Source organism: Epinephelus fuscoguttatus, linkage group LG2 (assembly GCF_011397635.1).
Source record: "Epinephelus fuscoguttatus linkage group LG2, E.fuscoguttatus.final_Chr_v1".
In the NCBI taxonomy this organism is placed as follows: domain Eukaryota; kingdom Metazoa; phylum Chordata; class Actinopteri; order Perciformes; family Serranidae; genus Epinephelus; species Epinephelus fuscoguttatus.
The window spans coordinates 26479742-26499071 of NC_064753.1; the positions used below are offsets into that span (position 1 = coordinate 26479742).

The 19330-nt window shown below is 39.8% G+C and overlaps 1 protein-coding gene across 1 annotated transcript; it reads left to right on the forward strand.

Moving 5' to 3' along the window:
* Window positions 1-1299: 1299 nt before the first annotated feature.
* aqp9b (aquaporin 9b) lies at window positions 1300-16630 on the forward strand. Its single transcript, XM_049594631.1, has 6 exons — window positions 1300-1501; window positions 2301-2427; window positions 6939-7076; window positions 7368-7486; window positions 8560-8777; window positions 14656-16630. The coding sequence occupies exons 1-6, from the start codon at window positions 1400-1402 to the stop codon at window positions 14828-14830; spliced, it is 879 nt and encodes a 292-aa protein (XP_049450588.1). The 5' UTR covers window positions 1300-1399; the 3' UTR covers window positions 14831-16630.
* The last annotated feature ends 2700 nt before the right edge of the window (window positions 16631-19330 follow it).

The following is a 19330-nucleotide window of genomic DNA, read 5'->3' on the forward strand; positions in this document are numbered from 1 at the left end:
AGTTTTATAATCTAACATATAATAGTCCATTATATGTACAGCACTCCACGGGTGGAAATGTACCCTAAAGGGACACAAAGCGTGTGAAAACTGGCACTCGCTCACATAAAGTCAAAAATATAAATCTCTCTTTATATTTTTTATACATCACTCTGGCGAATTTGTGTTTTGGCATTTAGCAATAAATTTGACCATCATTATTTTTAAAATTCTCGTGGGACTTTTAAACAGACACATGCCGGCCGATTCATGCAGGCGAATTGGAAGCTTTTTATTTTCCCAAAGGTGATTTTAAAAGTGCTTTTTTTAAAAGTGTTTTAAATGCCAACATGACGCAAACATATAATTTGAAATTGATAAATGTATTAACAGCTAAAACTGTCAAATAGCTTAAAATAATCGTCTGAATTAAGACAACAATAGTTGCATATTGAAAACTAGAAGGGCTCAATCTTGTAAACTGGATATTATCCACGTTACATTCTGCTAGAAATATAAAGACTTTAAAAAAAATTAATTAATTGACCTTTTTTAGTTTGCCCACATTTTTTTTTTAGATTTGCACGGATTCAAAGTATTGTTTTAAAACTTCATCAACATCCTAAATTGTGTGTCAAACCTCCGAATGAACAATAAATACATAAATAAATAACCTTTATATGTAATATTTTCACTGGGCAGTAGCTGCTACTCACACAGCTTTAAACTAAATAATATTTTGTGATTAGTGGCTGCTCGTTTATACTTTTGAATTTAACATACCTAATTGTTGGTGATAAATGGTACATTTGAGACTTTAAATCCACCAGTCCCAGTTGAGAGTTGGTTTTCTATCTTTCTAAATTATTCACATTTCATTTTGGACATCAGTGTGTCTGAGTCTCATGGCTGTGAGTTTAGGCATCTATTAAAATATAAGATATGTCTTGGGAAAAATAGGATCCATCTTATCTTATCTTATCTTATCTTATCTTATCTTTCATGGTTTTATTGCTAAAGCAGCCTCTCGTTTAAGAAAATACATATAAAGACATTTTAAAGTCGTATAATATCCTAATTCAATGTGCAGCCCAATGCACTGTAATTTGTATATCTAAAAAAAACTTTCAAAAGTAGTCTGAATGCAAACAAAATAAAGGCTACTACATTTCTCTAAGCATCTGGTATGGATGTCAGTGCAATGCTCTGGAGCCTATATTTCCAATAAAAGTAGACCCCTTGTGGTTATAAAGGGAAATAGATGCAGAAAGCTTAACGTGCCTGTCAGCCTGCACGGCCCGAGCGCACCGAGTGGGAGGCGGCAACCTGCACTGACAATCACACAGAGACTCCCTCATAGTTGTTAGCTGTTTGTTCTGCTCGGAGGAAGACATCAAGGAGCCGCAGGAGGAAAAAAAACATGGAAAATGAAAGCAAGAGGAAGATGAAGGAGAGATTTGGCCTGAGGCGGGACATCTTTAAGGAGTTCCTGGCGGAATTTCTGGGGATATTTGTCCTGATAGTGAGTACCTCCCTCTGCACCTGTCATCCAGCTTAAACAGCCGCTTTAAGCTTTGAACTAGTATGCTAATAATGTGTCAAACTGGGTCTCCCGGGACTCTGACTGCTGTCTCTCATATGTCTCTATTAACAGATAGTATATTCTGGGAGTAACAGACTTTGTCTTTGATGTGCTCAGCTGTAATTTGCTCCTGACAATCAGAACAAGATGTGAGTGATGTGGGACTGTTTTCCTTCCTCATGACTCCTCCAGAAGTGCAGTGTGACATCAAATGTGAATCATTATAGCTGTAATAAGTCATTGTCTCTCAGTGATGAGGTTATGAAAAGAGTTTAATTATAGGACATGATCATCTCACTTTGCAGTAAACATCATTGTTTTTCTGTTCCCTGATGATTCCTTGAAAGAGTGTCCTGCTTTTTCAGTCCTTATGTGTCAGGACTGTCCTCGCCTCCACCTGTCATCCCTGAGCTCCACCTGTCACCTCTCTGAGGCCACTTTAATGCCTGTGATGTCAACTCGGAGGAGAGATGCAGCCTCCACAACAGCCCTTTTTATTGCTCTCCTCCCATAACTTTTTTTTTTTTTTTTTTTTTTTTTTTACTTCTGCCATTTACCTAATAAATGGGGGGTTCATTATTTTTTTTCGGGGCTCCAAGTAGGACAAATTGCCTGTGGCAGTCGGAGGCTGTTGGTGGACAAGAGGGCTAGTGTTAATGGTGGGTATAATTGGAATAATTAAAAACAATGAGTCTTTCTACCTCCACCCTTTGTTTTTTTGCTCTTGTCTGTGTCCCAGCTCTTTGGATGTGGTTCAGTGGCCCAGACGGTGCTGAGTAAAGGGGCTCTCGGGGAGCCTTTGACCATCCATGTTGGTTTCACTCTGGGAGTCATGATGGCCGTCTACATGGCAGGGGGCGTGTCAGGTAAAAGTGGCCCACATTTTATACACAGCTCACGTTCATTACAGTACTTATTCTTGCACTTATCAACTCTTGAAACTAATGACTGCATCCATTATCAATTATTCTACAGATAAATCAATTTATTTGTCACAAAAATGTCAGAAAATGGTGAAAATGCCACTTTTCAAAAGCCCAGGGTGACATTTTTATGTTGCTTTTTTTGTTTGATTAACAGTCTGAAGTCCAGAGATATTGAGTTTACAGTATTATGAAACAGAGCAAAGCACACATTCTCACAATTATGAAGATAGAGCCAATGGACGCGTGGCAAATTTGCTTGAAAACAACCCCCAAAACTATACGATAATTAAGATAAGAGTTGGAAATTATTTGAGTGACTAATTGTTGCAGATCCACCTGCAAGCATGTTGACATTAATCTCAGAGATTGTTTCTCATTAGAGCAGCGCTTAATAAATGATTACTTGTCAAATATCAAATTAATCGTCAACTAATTTGGTCATCGATTAACTGATTTGAGTCATTTTTAAGACAAAAAAAGTCCAAATTCTCTGATTCCAGTTTCATATTTTCAGTTTTTTTACTCCTCTATGACAGTATATTAAATATCTTTGGGTGTTTGACAGAAAAAGACATTTGTGGACATCATGTTGGGCTTCGGGAAACACTGCTCTAACATTTTATAGACTAAACAACTAATTAATTGAGAAGGTGACCAACAGATTAACTGACAATGAAAATAATCACTAGTGGCAGCCCTGTTTCTCATCAGCTCCGTTGTTTTCTCAGGTCTCTGGACATGTCACTAAAAGAAAAACAGAGAAATCATGATTATTTGATATTTCGGCCTGTAAAACGCGACAAACTCAGGCTGGTAACAAAGGTCGTCACTCTGTCTTTATCTGTGGTGGTGGTGGTACGATCTTTGGTCGTGGATGTCTGGCAGCCTCTTTGCTCTTTGAGCAAACCGATTGATATCACCGCCTACTCATCTAGATAAAGTAATGACCTATGAAGACCAGTATGAACCTTTATTGTGGACTTGTAGTGTTGCATAATGGACATTATGCAACACGTAGTAAACTCTTTTTCTGGTCTACAAGGCAACAATTTTTGTAGAGTATGTTGTAATTATTGTCACTGATGGGCTGATTTTTAACGTAAGAGCTTTGTTAGTGTGCCTAAAATGTGTCCAAGTGGGACATTTTCGGGTACATTCCTCTAGGATTACAGCAAAAGGAGCTCTCTGTCTTTTGCCAGCAATGATAGGGATAGGATAGCATGGTTCTTAAATGTCACAGTGCTTCTCGTGGGCTCACTGAGCCAAAACTGTGAGTGTCCATTAATCAGCAATCAAGGGATTCATTATGTTGGAGGTGGTGTTGCGCAGGCTTCACAGACTGTTGTGTGGTCATTTCCATCACTGCTGGGAAGCAAAGAATCATCATCAAAACAGAGTTAGACAGTGTGACATTTTAGGAAATACACTTATTCTCTCAGCATCCAGCAGACAGTTAGATCATCTTATCTTGGCTACCAGCCACTACCATCTATCTATTAGTTAAATATTTTATGTTTTGTTTCTTTAATCCATACAAAGCAGAAGTGTAAAAACAACAATTCACAGTTACAGGGGTTATGTGTCAGACTATTTCTTGGTGTGAGCAGTTGCCAGGCAACCAGGAGAGACTCCAGAAGTTACTGATCCCAGCAAAGAAACATTTTTACACTTTTGTGATACGTTACAGAGCCAGGCTAGCTGTTTCCGTGTGTCCAGTAAATATGTCACTTCTACAAGTCAACCAATTAATCTGTCATCTTGACTTGAAACAACTGTTTCTCAGTTAAAATTAAAAAAAATAACGGATCCAATCAGCACCACAGGCAGGACTAACACTGTTGTCAAGCTGTTGTCAAGCAGTGTGCCAGAACCAATGAAGAGAATTAACAACAACAACAACAACAACAAGGGCTATAAATAACATAGACGCTGTTTACGAGACTGGTCTAAATCAACATAGAGTTTGACTTCGTTTTGCTCCACTCCTAAAACCTGTATGTATGTTGGCATGGCATCAGTGTGGACCTAAAAGTGACGTTAGATACTGGCAGATACACTGGTCTCTAGTGATTGGTCAGGGAAAATCGAGTCTCCCCCACCACCGAAACTGGTTAGAGCGGATGAATGGAGTTTAACAAGTTGACAATTTTGTCTGTTATAAGGCAAGTGAGTGATATCAATTCGCTCGTTTGACTCTCTAAAGTATTTATTTGAGTTTTAAAATTATTCAGTGGGAAATTTAACTTTGATAGAAAATGGAAAAAAGCTGAATGAAACAGGCTTTACGTCTCTATCTGGTTTAGGATGGATGTTGTTGGTCGCTCTGACCAGTGTCACAGTGTTACTTGTGCTACATGTTTAATGAGAGGAGTTGTAAGGCTTCAGAGGAATAGCAGAAAAGCCTGAGGACAGGGAGGTTAATATATGGAGAGCTTTTGCTGCATGACTGGGCCATTCAGCCCCGGGGTCCACAGCTCAGTGGGAAGCTTCTGTCCAACGACATCTCTGAAGATGATCATAGGTATTGGACTAATGAGCTTTACTGGGGCATGGGTCTCTGGAGAGGAGGGGGGTAAGGTGTGACAAGCCTGGCTTACGAGGCTTCCCTGGCAGGGCGGCCCCATACGAGAAGAAAACACAATTGTTTTCACTTTGTAGTCTCAGATTTTAAATGACAGTGTACCGTAAGTGTGACACATCATGGTCACTCTAATGACCTGCAGTCTACGTGTGCCTTAAGCAGATTCAGGCAGATTATGTCAGATGCAATTCAGACAGGCCGGTCTGGCTGGTTGTCGTGGTCAGTGTTTGTGAACAGGATGGGGAGATTAACAATGGGCGCATGGCTGATACCCCCAGTGGTGTTACCACAGCGAGGTCAAAGCCAAGATCCCAGAGTGTTAAATAAATGACCCCACACTGTCATCACAGCCCAGTAACATTTGGCTGGAATGTGTTCAAACACGCCTCTTAAGGACAATGCAGGAGATAGGAAAACACTCTGACAGCACACAAATCCGGTGCTCTTTGTTTGAAAATATCCTGAAAGTTCTGAATGAATGAGCACCAGAGGGTTTGAACACAAACACTAATGATCAGGCAGCCTGTGTTTGAAACCACTGAGATCACTTTGTCTCGTAAGAGAAATCCCCCCTCTCAGCTTGGTCCCAGATGTTCGACACTTAATTTAGAACTGAAATGGTTAGTGAATTAATCAACTGGTCAACTCACAGAAAAATAATTGGCAACCATTTTTATAATCAATCACCATTTTTATTGGAACTTGACCAATTTTTTTTCAAAGATATTGGGGAGTTTTACTGCAAAATATGTGACAAAAAGTGGCGTGAAATCTGATAAACTGCCTCAAGTGAGGTCACTTGTCAATCAGTCAGTGCCCACTACAGCAGTGTCCAAAATCACTCACTACTCCCTATATAATCAACTGTTTAATGAGTCTGCCATTTGTAGTGCAGGCTGTTCTCATGTTCTCTGTCATACGTTCTTACATATAACCCACGTAATCAGGAGGGCTGCAACCATGTGACCAATGAGCTGACAGAAGTAAAGAAAGTAGTTTAAACTGTGAAAATCTGCCTGATGAGGCAGGTTGGGATGGGTCAAACAAACACAGGACTCTCCCCCAGGAGACCAGTGTTTGTGTCCTGTGTGAACCCAAGTGAACTTTGAGTTATTTTAAGGTACACTGTCACCACATTTCTTTTCCTTAACCTAAATTACATAACTTTGTACAATATTTGCCATTGGCAAATAGTGTGAATAGGCAAATGTTTAGAATGAGTAGCGAAATTACATTAGAGTGTCACATGAGCACTAGAAAAATATGGGTTGTCAATTTATTTTAATCTCTTCAGGGACCCATGACGATGGTCCACTATTGATTTGGCACATTTTGATTATGCGACAGCAACGACCTAATTACTGATGCAGAGAAAATGAACTGTATAGTTTTGGAAAGTATATGTATAGACCTCTACACTGAGCTCCCTAGTGAGTAGGAAGTAGCGAATGAGTGACTCTCACCAAACTGTCCGCAGTAGATTTGGATTGTGGGTAAAGTAGGTGTGAGATTCTGAGAAGGAAGATAAATGTGTGAAATAAAAAAGATGATATCTCTGGTTCTGCTGCATCAAATTTGGTTGTTTTTCAACATGGGTGTTGTGGCAGTCTGTCTTACATCATTTTTAGGCAGTGATATGAAACATTTGCTTGTTTCAACTTCTCAAATGTGAGAATGTGCTGCCATCCTTTATCTTATCTTACAGCAAATTTAATGTCTTTAAGGCTTAAGCAGTTGATCAGACAGGTCTTTGGAAACTTGTGATTGGCATTTGTCACCGTTTTCTGAAATGTTAATGGCACTTTTTGTCTCTTCCATTTGTTGATATTGTTCCTAATTTGTGCTCATCTTTGTTGTCTCATTGTTCCAGGAGCCCATGTGAACCCTGCGGTGTCTCTGGCCATGGTGATCCTGGGGAAGCTTCCACTGAAGAAGTTCCCTGTGTATGTGGTGGCACAGTTCCTGGGGGCTTTTGCTGGATCCTGTGCTGTCTATGCATTGTATTATGGTGGGTGTAAATGTGTGTGAAAAACTATTCCAGAGATGAACACTAGTTTATCTGGACACCCAGAACCATATCAACTCTGACACATTAACTGAAGTGAGATTATCTGGGTAATATAGTAATCCTGCTTCAAGAGGCAGCCCCTGTTTAAGATGAAAAAAATAAATAAAGTGGAGACAAGATGGTTCTGCAAGGAGTCCCTGTTTTATTAAAGTGTTTTAATGTTTGACTTACTGAAAACAAAACACAAAAACTACTACAGTTGCTTATCATTGTTGTATTTCCTTTTCACAGATGCTTTAATGGAATTTACCGATGGAGAATTTGCTGTTACTGGTGCAAACGCCACAGCCAATATATTTGCATCATATCCTGCAAAACATCTCTCAGTCCTGAATGGGTTTGTTGATCAGGTGAGGCTTAACTTGTGACTTTATTTATAAGTAATGTCCCCTGAAAATATACCATGATAAAATACGGTAACCACTTTATACAAGCTGCCTGAAAGGATGACAGTAAAAGAGGTTTTTCTCATATCAGCTATTCACCATGGAGGGCCTTTGCCCCTTTTCTATATATATATATATATCGAATTATTGATGTCAGTGAAATTTTCCACTGGGATGCAGTGTATTTGGAAGCCAACAGAGCATACAGAGATGCATGTGAGCGTGCATTTAGTGCAGTCATGGATGATTGTAAGCATAAATGGACATGTGAGTTGTTTGCTGATGTATGAACAATGATGCTGAGAATAGCTCCCATCTGTTCTGGATGTGTGCGAGGCAGATGCACATGGTAGTTTATGTATTTGTGAGGACATTAAACATCCAATCCACTACCTTGTTTTCCTTTGATCATATAAATTTGAGGTGCATTAACATTCTTAAGTGGCTGTGTTTTAGATGAAAACTTAACATTATGTTTCATAACTGAAAACTTTAAAATAAAGCTGTGATTTACGCCAACGTTTAAAAGCTTTACTGATGTGAACAAAGCAACTACACCATCAGAAACACTAATAATTCACTTTCAGCTGTTATGTAGAGTTATGACGAGACCTGCTGATGAATTTGAGAGTTATAGTGAATGGTGATATTTGGTATTTGGATCATGGACTGTGTGCCTCTCACTAGTCAAATTAGAATTTGTAAAATTAGACAACTTTAGATTTTAGATAATATGTTTATAATGTAAAATATACAGCCATATGGGTCTGTATAGTAAAGCTGCTTTCTACACACTGAAACCAGGGGAAAGGGGAAGCCCCATAATAAGCTTAGACAAAATAACAGAGGGGAGAGGTCACCTCAGGATGTAAACAAAAACAAAAGACACCAAACAATAGTAAATGATGTTATTTTATTTACATATTTTTGGGTTGCACATTTTATTTAAACTGAATTTATTGTTGTAGTCTTGAATGTTGTGAATGTAACTGTAACTGAATGTAACTAACTAATTGCCTGATGCTTTTATTTTCAAGGTAATTGCAACTGCCTCGCTCATCCTGTGTATCCTGGCCATCACTGACAGGAAGAATATCGGTGCTCCAAAGGGCATGGAGCCACTGTGCATCGGCCTGATCATCCTGGCCATCGGAGTGTCCATGGGTCTGAACTGCGGCTATCCAATCAACCCGGCACGAGACCTTGGCCCACGGTTCTTCACAGCTGTGGCCGGGTGGGGGATGGACGTATTCAGGTAATTTTACTGATAAAGAAACAAAAAGGTGTCTGTTATATCCAGGGCTTTGTTGGGTTATCAGAAACATGGAAGACATTTTTATCACCTGCCTGAGAGAGAAGTCCATTATTCACTGCTGCTCTCACTCCCACCAGTGCCTGAGATATAGTAGTAGTGTTATGTAATAAGCTCTTTTCTATTCAGCATGAAGAGCAGTGTTTGTAGCTCCATCGCTGCCCTCTTTACTGTCTGAATTAATATTTCAAAGTCCATTCGTGTGTTTCAGCATCAAGAAAAAGAGTTCTGGGATTTTAGTGAACAGGGAGAGATTCCATGCACATGAATATAAAATATTCAATGCTGCATCATTGAAGTGGCACAATTGCTTGTTCCTCACTGACTTTCTTCCCTTTCTTCTCACTTTAGTGCACATGCTCACTGAGTTATATTCATCTAACTAGACCAAAGTATTTAGTTTGTGTATATATAGCGTCATATTTTGTTAAGAGACAACCACATACACATCAGTTCAACCACTGCAAAGTGTGACCACAATTTAATAGAACAAAAAGCAACAACATCACACTGAAGGTGCCACCGTAATGTCACCGTGTTGTTCATTTCAGAAACAGGGGACAAGATGCATCCCTGTCTCACTTTCACTTTGGACTTTGTCAAGAAAGCAAACAAAGCTGTCATGCTACATGTATACAAACTAAATGGCACACGACAACAGCAGACTTTGTTTATGTGCTCCTGCAGGATACTTCCTGGAACATTTCCAAAATCTATAAACATACATGTATAGGCAGGATAAGCACCGTTGAATGACCTCTCGAATGTCTGTGCAAAGCTGAAATGTCGGTCCACCGTTCTGTGACATGGACATAATAAGTTCTTTGTCAAGTCTTCTTTCCAGTATCGTGATTCAAGCTTTAATTATCGCCAAGACAAAGTAGTGTAATCCCTTGGAAAGTTGGAACGTATTCCTCTGGTTGCCTTTTCCAGGCCTTGAGGATGACAATGTTGGTTTGTTGGTGACTCGGTCAGTCGGTCGGACTTTTGTGCCAGGTCTGAGGCTCTTTTCCACAATCTCTGTGATACTGATGAGGCATGTTGCACAGTTGCACCCTTAAACATCCAAAGCTGCTGGCATCTCAGGGGTTGATCTCATCCATCCACCCCTGGCACCTTTCCACAGGGGAGCTTTCTAACTAACCAACAAACTCTGCCAGTGAGATACTGTAGGCTTTGAGCTCCTCGATCCTCCCAGGTCAAAGTGTTTCCCTCGCTTTTCTCACTTCAGTGCTGTGCTTGCTGACAACAATGTCCTTTTTTTTGCTGTGATGATGAAGAGTTTGCCAGAATGTCTTTGACGTGCTAAAAAGATGCTCTCTTTTGCCTCTCAAAACCTTTCTAGCTTGATGCTGGCTCTCTAAAGCCTTCACTGCCATTATTGACCATTTAAACAAGAAAATACAAATAGTTTCATACACTCACATGTCCGTGACACTGCTGGCATGCATTAAGGGCCCTGACACACCAAGCCAACGGTCAGCCATTGGTCAGTGTCTGCTGCCCTAGTTTTTGCAGTGTGTCCCATACCGTTGGCACTAAACAGCCCTTGCTGGCTTTTTTCTTTGGCCAGTTCAACATGCTGAATTGGCATTGATGGGGAAAATCACTATGACTGGCAAAAGCTCAGTCCGTGTGAAGAGAAACTGAAGTAAGGAAAGCAAACAAGCAGCTAAAGTCAAGAGGACGTGAGATCAAAACAATTTTTTTATACTAGGCAAGATTATGATTTTGGCCACTGAGCACTTCAGCATAAATTATTATGTAAGGGTTTGCTTAATTACTCTTACAGCATTGGGTTGTGCTGTTAATATGCTAACTGGCTAACTTATTAGCATCTTGAATCAGTCCTGTAGGTCTTCCGGTTTCCCTTTTTGAATGACGAATACAGCCTACCGCTACCTGCTAGTATGGAGAAGTATTTTCTTTCACGCAGGCAGAGACTGTATGTGCTAGTCGGCCACTGGCTGTAGTCTTTGCGGTGTGTTCAAGTGCAACATTTTGGCCGAGACGCAGGCAACATGAGATGATTGAACAGTCAGCCTTCGTCACCACTAAATCTCTGATGTTGGTTTGGTGTGTCTGGGCCTTAAGAGGAGGGGATTTTGTGGCTGTCAAACTAACAACAAAATACTGCTTCATAAATATGATATATAGTATATTTTAAAATGCAACATTAAGGCTGACCTGAGTGAAAACGCTGTTTAATACAGCTGGGTGTTTTAAAAAAGTAGTTCTTGATTTACTTTTCTTGACTTAACATCATAACATAAATAAGAGCTGAAAGCAGTCTAAAGGCTTGCTTTGGAACAGATACTGTTTCTCTCGGTCTCCATGTTGCAGATGTAACGATCACCAGATGGCTCATATAAATTTATACATATAAAGCAAGATTGCTCTAATGCACATAAAAGCCCTTGGTAGTATCATGTTCATGTCATGCATAAAGTATGTGCTAAATCTGACATAATCTTTTACATTTGCGATATATATATACAGCAGGTTCACATGCAGTCAGATGCATAGGGAGAAACATTTGGCCCCACTTGGTCCACATGGCGTCAATGTGACCCACTGTCTCCTGGCCTGATCATCTTAGCTGTAGCCATAGATTAAAGTCAGTAATCCAGCCGCCTCCCTTCTCTGGTCTACTTCCTGAATGCATACAAAAGGAAAAGATGACCCCACGCAGACACTTGTTTACCTCCAGGCCTATTCATCAGTGCTCTTAAGTGAAGCCCTTTCACCTGCAGTAAAGGCTCATAACAGCCACATTGACCAGCAGGACTCTAATCTCCCTCCGGCTCCATCTGAGGTCAGCCAGAATGAGAATGAGGACACGTTCAGTAGATCTAACACACAGAGCTCCTTAAGACTTTACTGTAATCTGGGATAACTGCGTATAACTCACCTCTGGTGGAATGATACTAACGTAAACATTCAGATCGAAGAGGCAGTGTGTAATTTATTTCAGTTAAAACAGAAAAACAGCAGTATTTCTGGGACAGTCTAATAAAGGAATGGTCAAGTCACGCAGAGGTCAAGATAGCCTAAGATTTAGTGTCTAAAGTCAAACTGGATCCTATCCTTTAAATAATGCAACTTGTGTCTGTCATTATGTCATATCTCAGAAACCATAATTATAAGTTTTACACCCAAGTCGAAATAATGATCAGAATTTTTTTGTGAAATCTTTGAATTTGATTTTGTGCTTAATGAAATGTGTCAGCTCAAGTGTCTAAAAAAACAACACAGATGCCTCATTTCAGCCAAAGTCTGCCATTCAAAGTAATTAAAAGAATAGTCTGACATCTGGAAAACAGTTCTTGCTGAGAGTATGATCAGAGTGTGAATATTTCATATCATATGGCAAATATAAAGCTAAGGACAGCAGCCTGTTAGCTTAGCTTAGGTTAGCTTACCACAAAAAGCAGTGACTCCAGCGCATACTCCAGGAAGTTACTGCGATGAGCCAAAAAGTAGTCCGCCCAAGCACCCAGGAAAGCAGCTCAGCTCAGCCTTCAATTTTTCCCAGTGGACACTTGTGGTATTGCAGCGAAAAAGGTCCCCTGCGGCTGTAAAAACATTTTCCTCATAGACCACCACTGTAAACGAGATGATGGTAAAACTGTTGACAGGACACCTCGAACTTCAAGCAAGGTCAATTATGACTTTTTCTAATATACATTTTTAATCCATGTCCACCCTTTGACGTAAAGTCTAATAGCTGAGTGGGACCTTACGGGCTGGGCCAGTGGGAGAATCGGGGGCTAGGAAACATTATGCATATGCCATAGGTGACATCTTGGCATTTGGTATGTATGTATGTATTATTATACATCTATGGGAACAGTGCTGGGCTCAAGTGGCAACCTCCAGGAATGAAAACTGAAGCTAACACAGAAGTGCCAAAAACTGCAGTTCCTCGAATGGCCTCTTGAGGCTGGCACCAGAAGCCAGTCGATCCCCATTGAGTGTGCCAGGGCTGACGTCAAAACCCGGAAGTATAGCATTGTGCTGGTTCCCGGAAGAGAAAGTGAATGTGATTTTTGCATTGCGTTTTGGATTATGTCAGAAAATAAGCTCTGTGGCTAACTCAAGTTTATGATACTTGCAGGTTTTGTTCAGTGAGATAATCTTCACATATGAACACCTTTCATACCGCATTTGAAGCTTAAATGCGAGCCAGAAGTAAAAAGCTAACGTTAGGCTTTAACGGACTACATGACTACTCCACAGTCGCATGACTCTTGACGTCACCGCCACTAAGCTTTCAACTGATTTTGGCTGCTTTATTTTAAAAACATTGTATAATGGGGAAATCGGACTGTTCGGACTGGCGGACTGCCAGCGCTCTCGCCTGTTTGGGGGTGATGACGTTTAATGTCCCCGACAGGATTTGTAGTCGTATTGAGCAACTTGTTAGCAACCACCTTTTTTACGACATGTAAAAGCTTCAAAATTCACAAGTAGGATATTTACTGACGTGTTTTATGTTGTAGAACAAAACCTGAAACACTCAAAGCTTTTGTTAACCACAGACCTTATTTGAGGCATTTTACCAAAATCCCATTCAAAAAAACGTATTGACTTTTAGACGAGAGAACCGGAAGTGCTAAAAGTGCTAACGGAGTTCTGGGTTTACTGGCACACTCTATTGACACCCAAGTTAAAATATCTAGCTTTGTAGCAGAAATAAACATGTTGATAGCCTGGTACAAAAAATGGTTTTAGTTTCTATAGCTAATCTCAAGATTCACGACAACTGTAGAGGGGTGAATTTTTATAAGACTCACTCATTAACATGTTATTAAGCCTTCAAGTTACACATAATTAAGGGCTGCTTTGAGTGACAGGCTGTCTGCCGATAGTGTCCTCGGCTTCTCAGTCAGATCCTCCATAGCGCCAGCCTCTCACCCATATATGGTCACTTCTGGATCTAACTTTCCAGTCCAGGGCTTGGTTTGCACTAATGTGCTTATTCAATACGCCCATGGATGCGGAGGATCTGTGCCATTTTCTGTCTGGAAAATTGAACTTTTTGGCCCCATGCACAGGTGAGCAATTTTCAATGGAATGAACCTGGTCCTGCCTCCAACGCTGTATCCAGGTCTCTTTATGCATCCATGACTTGTCCACATAACAACTTGTAAATGTGTCATTTTTATGCTTCAGTTTTTATTTAACTAACAAGATATATCATTGGTGAGCTTTAGAGGGGTTAGGTGGGTTTCATCACCTGTAGACAGTGCCAGACTATCTGTTTCCCTCTGTCTCCGGTCTTTGTGCTGTGGCCTTATATTTAATGTGCAGACATGAGAGTGATCTTCTCATCTAACGTGCTGCAAAAAGCATATTTCACAAAATGTCAAACTACTCGTTTGAACCTCAGGCTCGAAATTGAAAGGAAGTGGTAAGATGTGTTAAACACAAATGAGGCCAGTGTTCTCAATGCAGTCAGCAACCCTTACTTCAAGCAAAAAATAGGCAGTCTGATGAGGCAGGTAAAACGAATTGCGTATGGTTATCCATGGCTGTCAACTATAGTGAAACACTTGATTTGCATCTAGTGAGTAGGCACAGCCCGCGGTGTTCACGGTCAGTTATAACTAAAAAAAAAGTTTCTGTTGTTTCTCATCAAAGCTTCATGTTATTACCACTGAATCTTCGGAGCCCCCAAAATGGTACTCAGGTTAGCCCTGTGGCAAAGGTGTAAGACTTTAAAGGTTTAGTTCATGCAGGATCCTGTGTAAATGACAGGAAATACTCTGTTAAATTGTATTTTGTCATAGTTATTAATGTGTTTGGGTCCTCTCTGCAGAGCTGGAGGTTGCTGGTGGTGGATTCCTGTGGCGGGGCCCATGGTGGGCGGAGTAGTTGGAGCCGGCATTTACTTCCTCTTCATTGAGTTGCACCAGCAAGAGCCTGAAAAACAGGAGGAGAACAATGTCCAGGACAAATATGAAATGATTACTATGAGTAAAAATTTAGAATGAGGGTTGAAGCTGATTTTCACCCTCAGATGGCAAAAATGTTTGTCTAGATGAAGCATTTTATACATTTTTATGATCAAAGTTCAGTGAAAATTTACAGTTAATGGTTTAATACAAAGCATGCATCAAAGCATCTGACTACACAATTTCATAGTCATTTATAAAATATGCATGAACCTTTTACGAAGCCTTTAAAATCTATTTTTGGATAAAATCTGGTCTGTTTGTAGGTTCGAGGTTTTACCTGCCTGGGCTCTTTCATATATCAAAATGTTAAACTTGCTCTTTAGACATCAAGCTTCTCTTTTAATTCCATGAATCATAATCTACTGCAGAGTTTCCTCTGCATTGTAGCTATGCAGTATTCTTTATTTCCTAACTGGGATCATGTCCTTCTTGTTAGAAATATTTGCCAAGATTCTGTACAGCATTTTTATTTTCACTCAACAAACAGGGTCATTAAACACATGTAGCACTTAGAAACTGTTGATTTAATGTGTAAATGTCGTAATTTATATTACTTTTAGCCAATGTGTTACAGTAATGATGTGTTTGATGGAGTAACGTCCTTATTCTGTTTCACTTCATTCTTTGCATGTGTGTTTAAAACTGTGAATGATTGCTCTACAGCGTTGTAGTTTTTACAACATGTTTATGTAGAAAATCCAGCCTTAAATGATTACACTGGCATTGCTTACTTTTTCACTCATCTCCACAAGTTTGTGGCACACAAACTTGTGTTATATTGCTGGATTACAGATTTATGTTACTTGTTACAGACGCCCTTGATACTGAAAAGCCATAAATTAACATGAGACATGTAAATGTGCTTTCTGCACCAAAAAATGTTTAGTTTCCAGCAGAAGCTTTTGCAAATGTCACTGAATTGAAGTGTTTACATTAAAAATGATTCTGAGCTAAGGTGAAAAAGCTCACATTTTTGAGGTGGTTTTACAAAAAGAACAATACTGTGTTTATTAATTGTGCTTTTATGTTTTATGATGCTTGTATCCTGTGAGCACAGACATGAATTTGCAAAGACAAACCAAATGTCAACAGGCCAAGTTAGTTGAACATGCAACATGAACATGAACATTTGTACATAAACTAACTGTGAGATTTTACTGTACCGCACTGAATATTATTTCTCAACACAAGACACCTGTTTGACAACATGACAATATCTCAAATTAATAGTTTTTCTTATTCATTTGTTTCCTTTACTTTTGTGAAACAGAAAAAATGTGAAGAACATCGTAGGCACAAACATTAAAAAGGGATATTTTTGTGAGGTGAATTATACACGCAGTTCATCATTTGGTCCTGCTTTCACCAGAACTCATGCAGAGAACCTTGTATGTGGCCTACGTTTGAATCTCAGTAATCACAGTTTGAAAAGCAGCTGAAGGAATTTGTTTCACTGAATCTGTTCAGCTGTTGTGTGAGATGATGAATATTCTGTGTCTCCCTGTCCACTTTGATGTCAGTGCTTCGGAGTCGCAGCCTGCCAGGTATTAGCATTTTCATCTTTTTGTCTCTGTTTGTAATTTTTTTTTTTTTTTGTTGAGTTGCTTTTTCTAAGTTAGTTTCCTAACATGATTTTATCTGTCTGTATCAGCTGTTTTTCTTATTCAGTGTATCTCAATGTTGAATAAAATTTGTTGAAGAACTTAGGAGTGTAACACTTAATGATGGCACGATATTTTGTGATACATAAATGTGATGATGTGCAACTATGACACCTCTCAAAAGGTACCCACTGTTTTCATTTAGAAAATGAATTGAATTAAAACGACTACTACTGCGAACAGTGAGTTTTTTTCCTACTTGATTTGATTTGATTTTTATTGGGAATTTACAAGTGCAATGACACAAAGGAGAATCATGACACAGAAATCCCAGAGGACAGCACTTAAAAGCATCACTGAAAACATTTATTTCCAAAGTTGTCCTCGATGGAAACAACAAACAATACATAGAAGCACACAAATCACTGCAAACAAAACAAATGATATGATAAACCTTCTCACCCCCCCTTGCAACTCTACACCCATGTTTAAGAAAAAATGGCCCATGGTAGAAAAAATTATTGCATGCTGATTTTCTTAAGGGCGGCACGGTGGTGTGGTGGTGTCCAAAGACATGCAGATTGGGGACTAGGTTAATTGATAACTCTAAATTGTCCGTAGGTGTGAATGTTAGCATGAGTGGTTGTCTGTCTCTATGTGTCAGCCCTGTGATAGTCTGGCGACCTGTCCAGGGTGTACCCTGCCTCTCGCCTGATATTAGCTGGGATAGGCTCCAGCCCCCCCGCGACCCTCATGAGGATGAAGCGGTTAGAAGATGAATGAATGAATGAATGAATGAATGATTTTCTTAAAATAAACAAATAACATATGCCTTAGATAGTTGGTGCTTGTGGGGACAGTAGTTGTCGATTCAGACATTTGCTCCGTAGTGTAATGAAAATACTGTCAGCCAGCATTGTTACAATCCAACAGGGAAAAAAAGACCTTTTCACAGAGAACATTTACGTCACAGCACAAAATACAGAGGTTTAAATAACACAGTGGATGATAGCTTAATTCCATTGAGCTGCCTTAGTTTTAGGTCCTGAGTAATCACGCTGACTCACTGTTAAGGGCATAAGTTTCATTTTAACACTGGAGGAGACACATATGAAGGCTCTGGGGGTCCTCCAACGGGATATTTTGAGTGTCAAACACATTTCCTGCATTGGGGAATTTTTATGCACAAATGTATGATGGAAATGTCTTTAAGTTTGTAAAACCAAAGGTCCTTTACTACTATAATGTTTTTATGGGGGGTAACAAATGCACATGTTCTGCATGCAATGTCCACTGCAATGTTGCAGTCATTACTCTGGTTCCAGAGCACTCAGTCACCCCAGTGAATCTATGCACAATCAGTGATCAATATGAGCACTAAGTACAGCAGAAACACATTAAAAGTTAACAGAAGACAACTGGTAAAGCTTATATAACTTCATGGAGAATTGATGAAGAGTGTATTTTTACAGTTCAGTGGTTTCAGAGCTCTTCCCCAGAGTGTGTCCTCTCTTTGACTTGAATAATAACAGCTTCACATAATAATAGACCACACATGAGCATGAGCATGAAGTATTCCTTCAGTTTTCTGTCCTTAATCTGAAAATGAATTGTGTATTTGTACCCTTATGGCAGCGTTGATTCATTATCAGTAGTAGTAATTATAGTATTTATAGTCTGTTTCTGTCTGAGCTGGGTTGTTACATGTCGCAGAGTTGTGTTTTGTGTTCTGTTCTGCTCTCTCTGGTGTGTCTCTCCAGGTGCTGCCCTCTCCTCACCTTCACCACGCAGAGAGTGGATAAGTACACCTGTGCTTAATCTGCTCATCAGGGACGGCCAGTTAAGAGGACTGGAGAGGAGACCAGTGGCCAGTGGGTCAGTTGGCAGCTTGCAGGCTGTGTGTGTGTTTGGTTGTGAAACCTCTCTGTTGGTGTACCAAGATTGGTACACTTTACTCTCTTCCAGGAGGAGTGTGTTTTGGAGTGCTGTGTTCTGATTTAACAGTCAGCTTGATTAGTTTGATTTAATTTATATAAACAGTCAACTTGTTTACATATCAGTGCAGCGTTCTCATTTTGTGAGAAATTAGTTTTCAGTTCTTGCCTTTTAAGATTTCGGTTTGAAATATTTTATTTCTTTACTGTTAATAAAATTCTTTCCTCTTGATTGTCTTTTCCACAGTCTGATTTTATTTTTCCTCCCCTCATCCCCTGGGCTTAATCCGGGAACATTATGTCGATAAACGTTTGTATTTGTGTATTTTTGCTCATAAAGTCATTGACTGGCTGCAAAATTGGCATGTCCAGACACAGAAGCAAACATACACACGCAGTACTTGGAAAAGCAAAGGTTCATCGTGTTTGCGCTTCCAAAAAGTTGCTTTGCAGATGTGACATCACACATTATACAGCAGTTAGTTTCGGCCCTGCAATCTGATTGGTCGAGAGACAGTAAAACCGTGATGATATTGGAGTACAATATCACGGTTATTTCACTGTGTATGCATCACTCCGCCTCACAGCTGATTGCAATCAACAATCAAATCAAAACTGACGGTTAGTGTCAGTTAGGTCAGCAGTTGCGTTGTAGGCTAATTAATTCATCCACTGTCAAACAGCCAAAAATATGGATTTATTTCCTAAAATAAGTTTTGAATTGAACTATGAATGGTCATCAGAGGAAGATGAGGGAGAGGAGAAGCTGAATCCATCTAAGCACACATCCAGGTTTGTCAGTGTTTCATCAGCGGAGCTCAGTGACTTGGAGAAAAGCAACATACTGTCAGATCAGAAGGCAGAGTCAGCTGTGCCTGTGAAGCGACAGTCCACCATGCAGTCACCAGAGACTTATTTCACCGGCTGCACAATTAATGGAAACGTGCAGATAAATGTGTATAAAAAGTAAGTGCCTGGTGCACCATGTTTGCGTTACATAG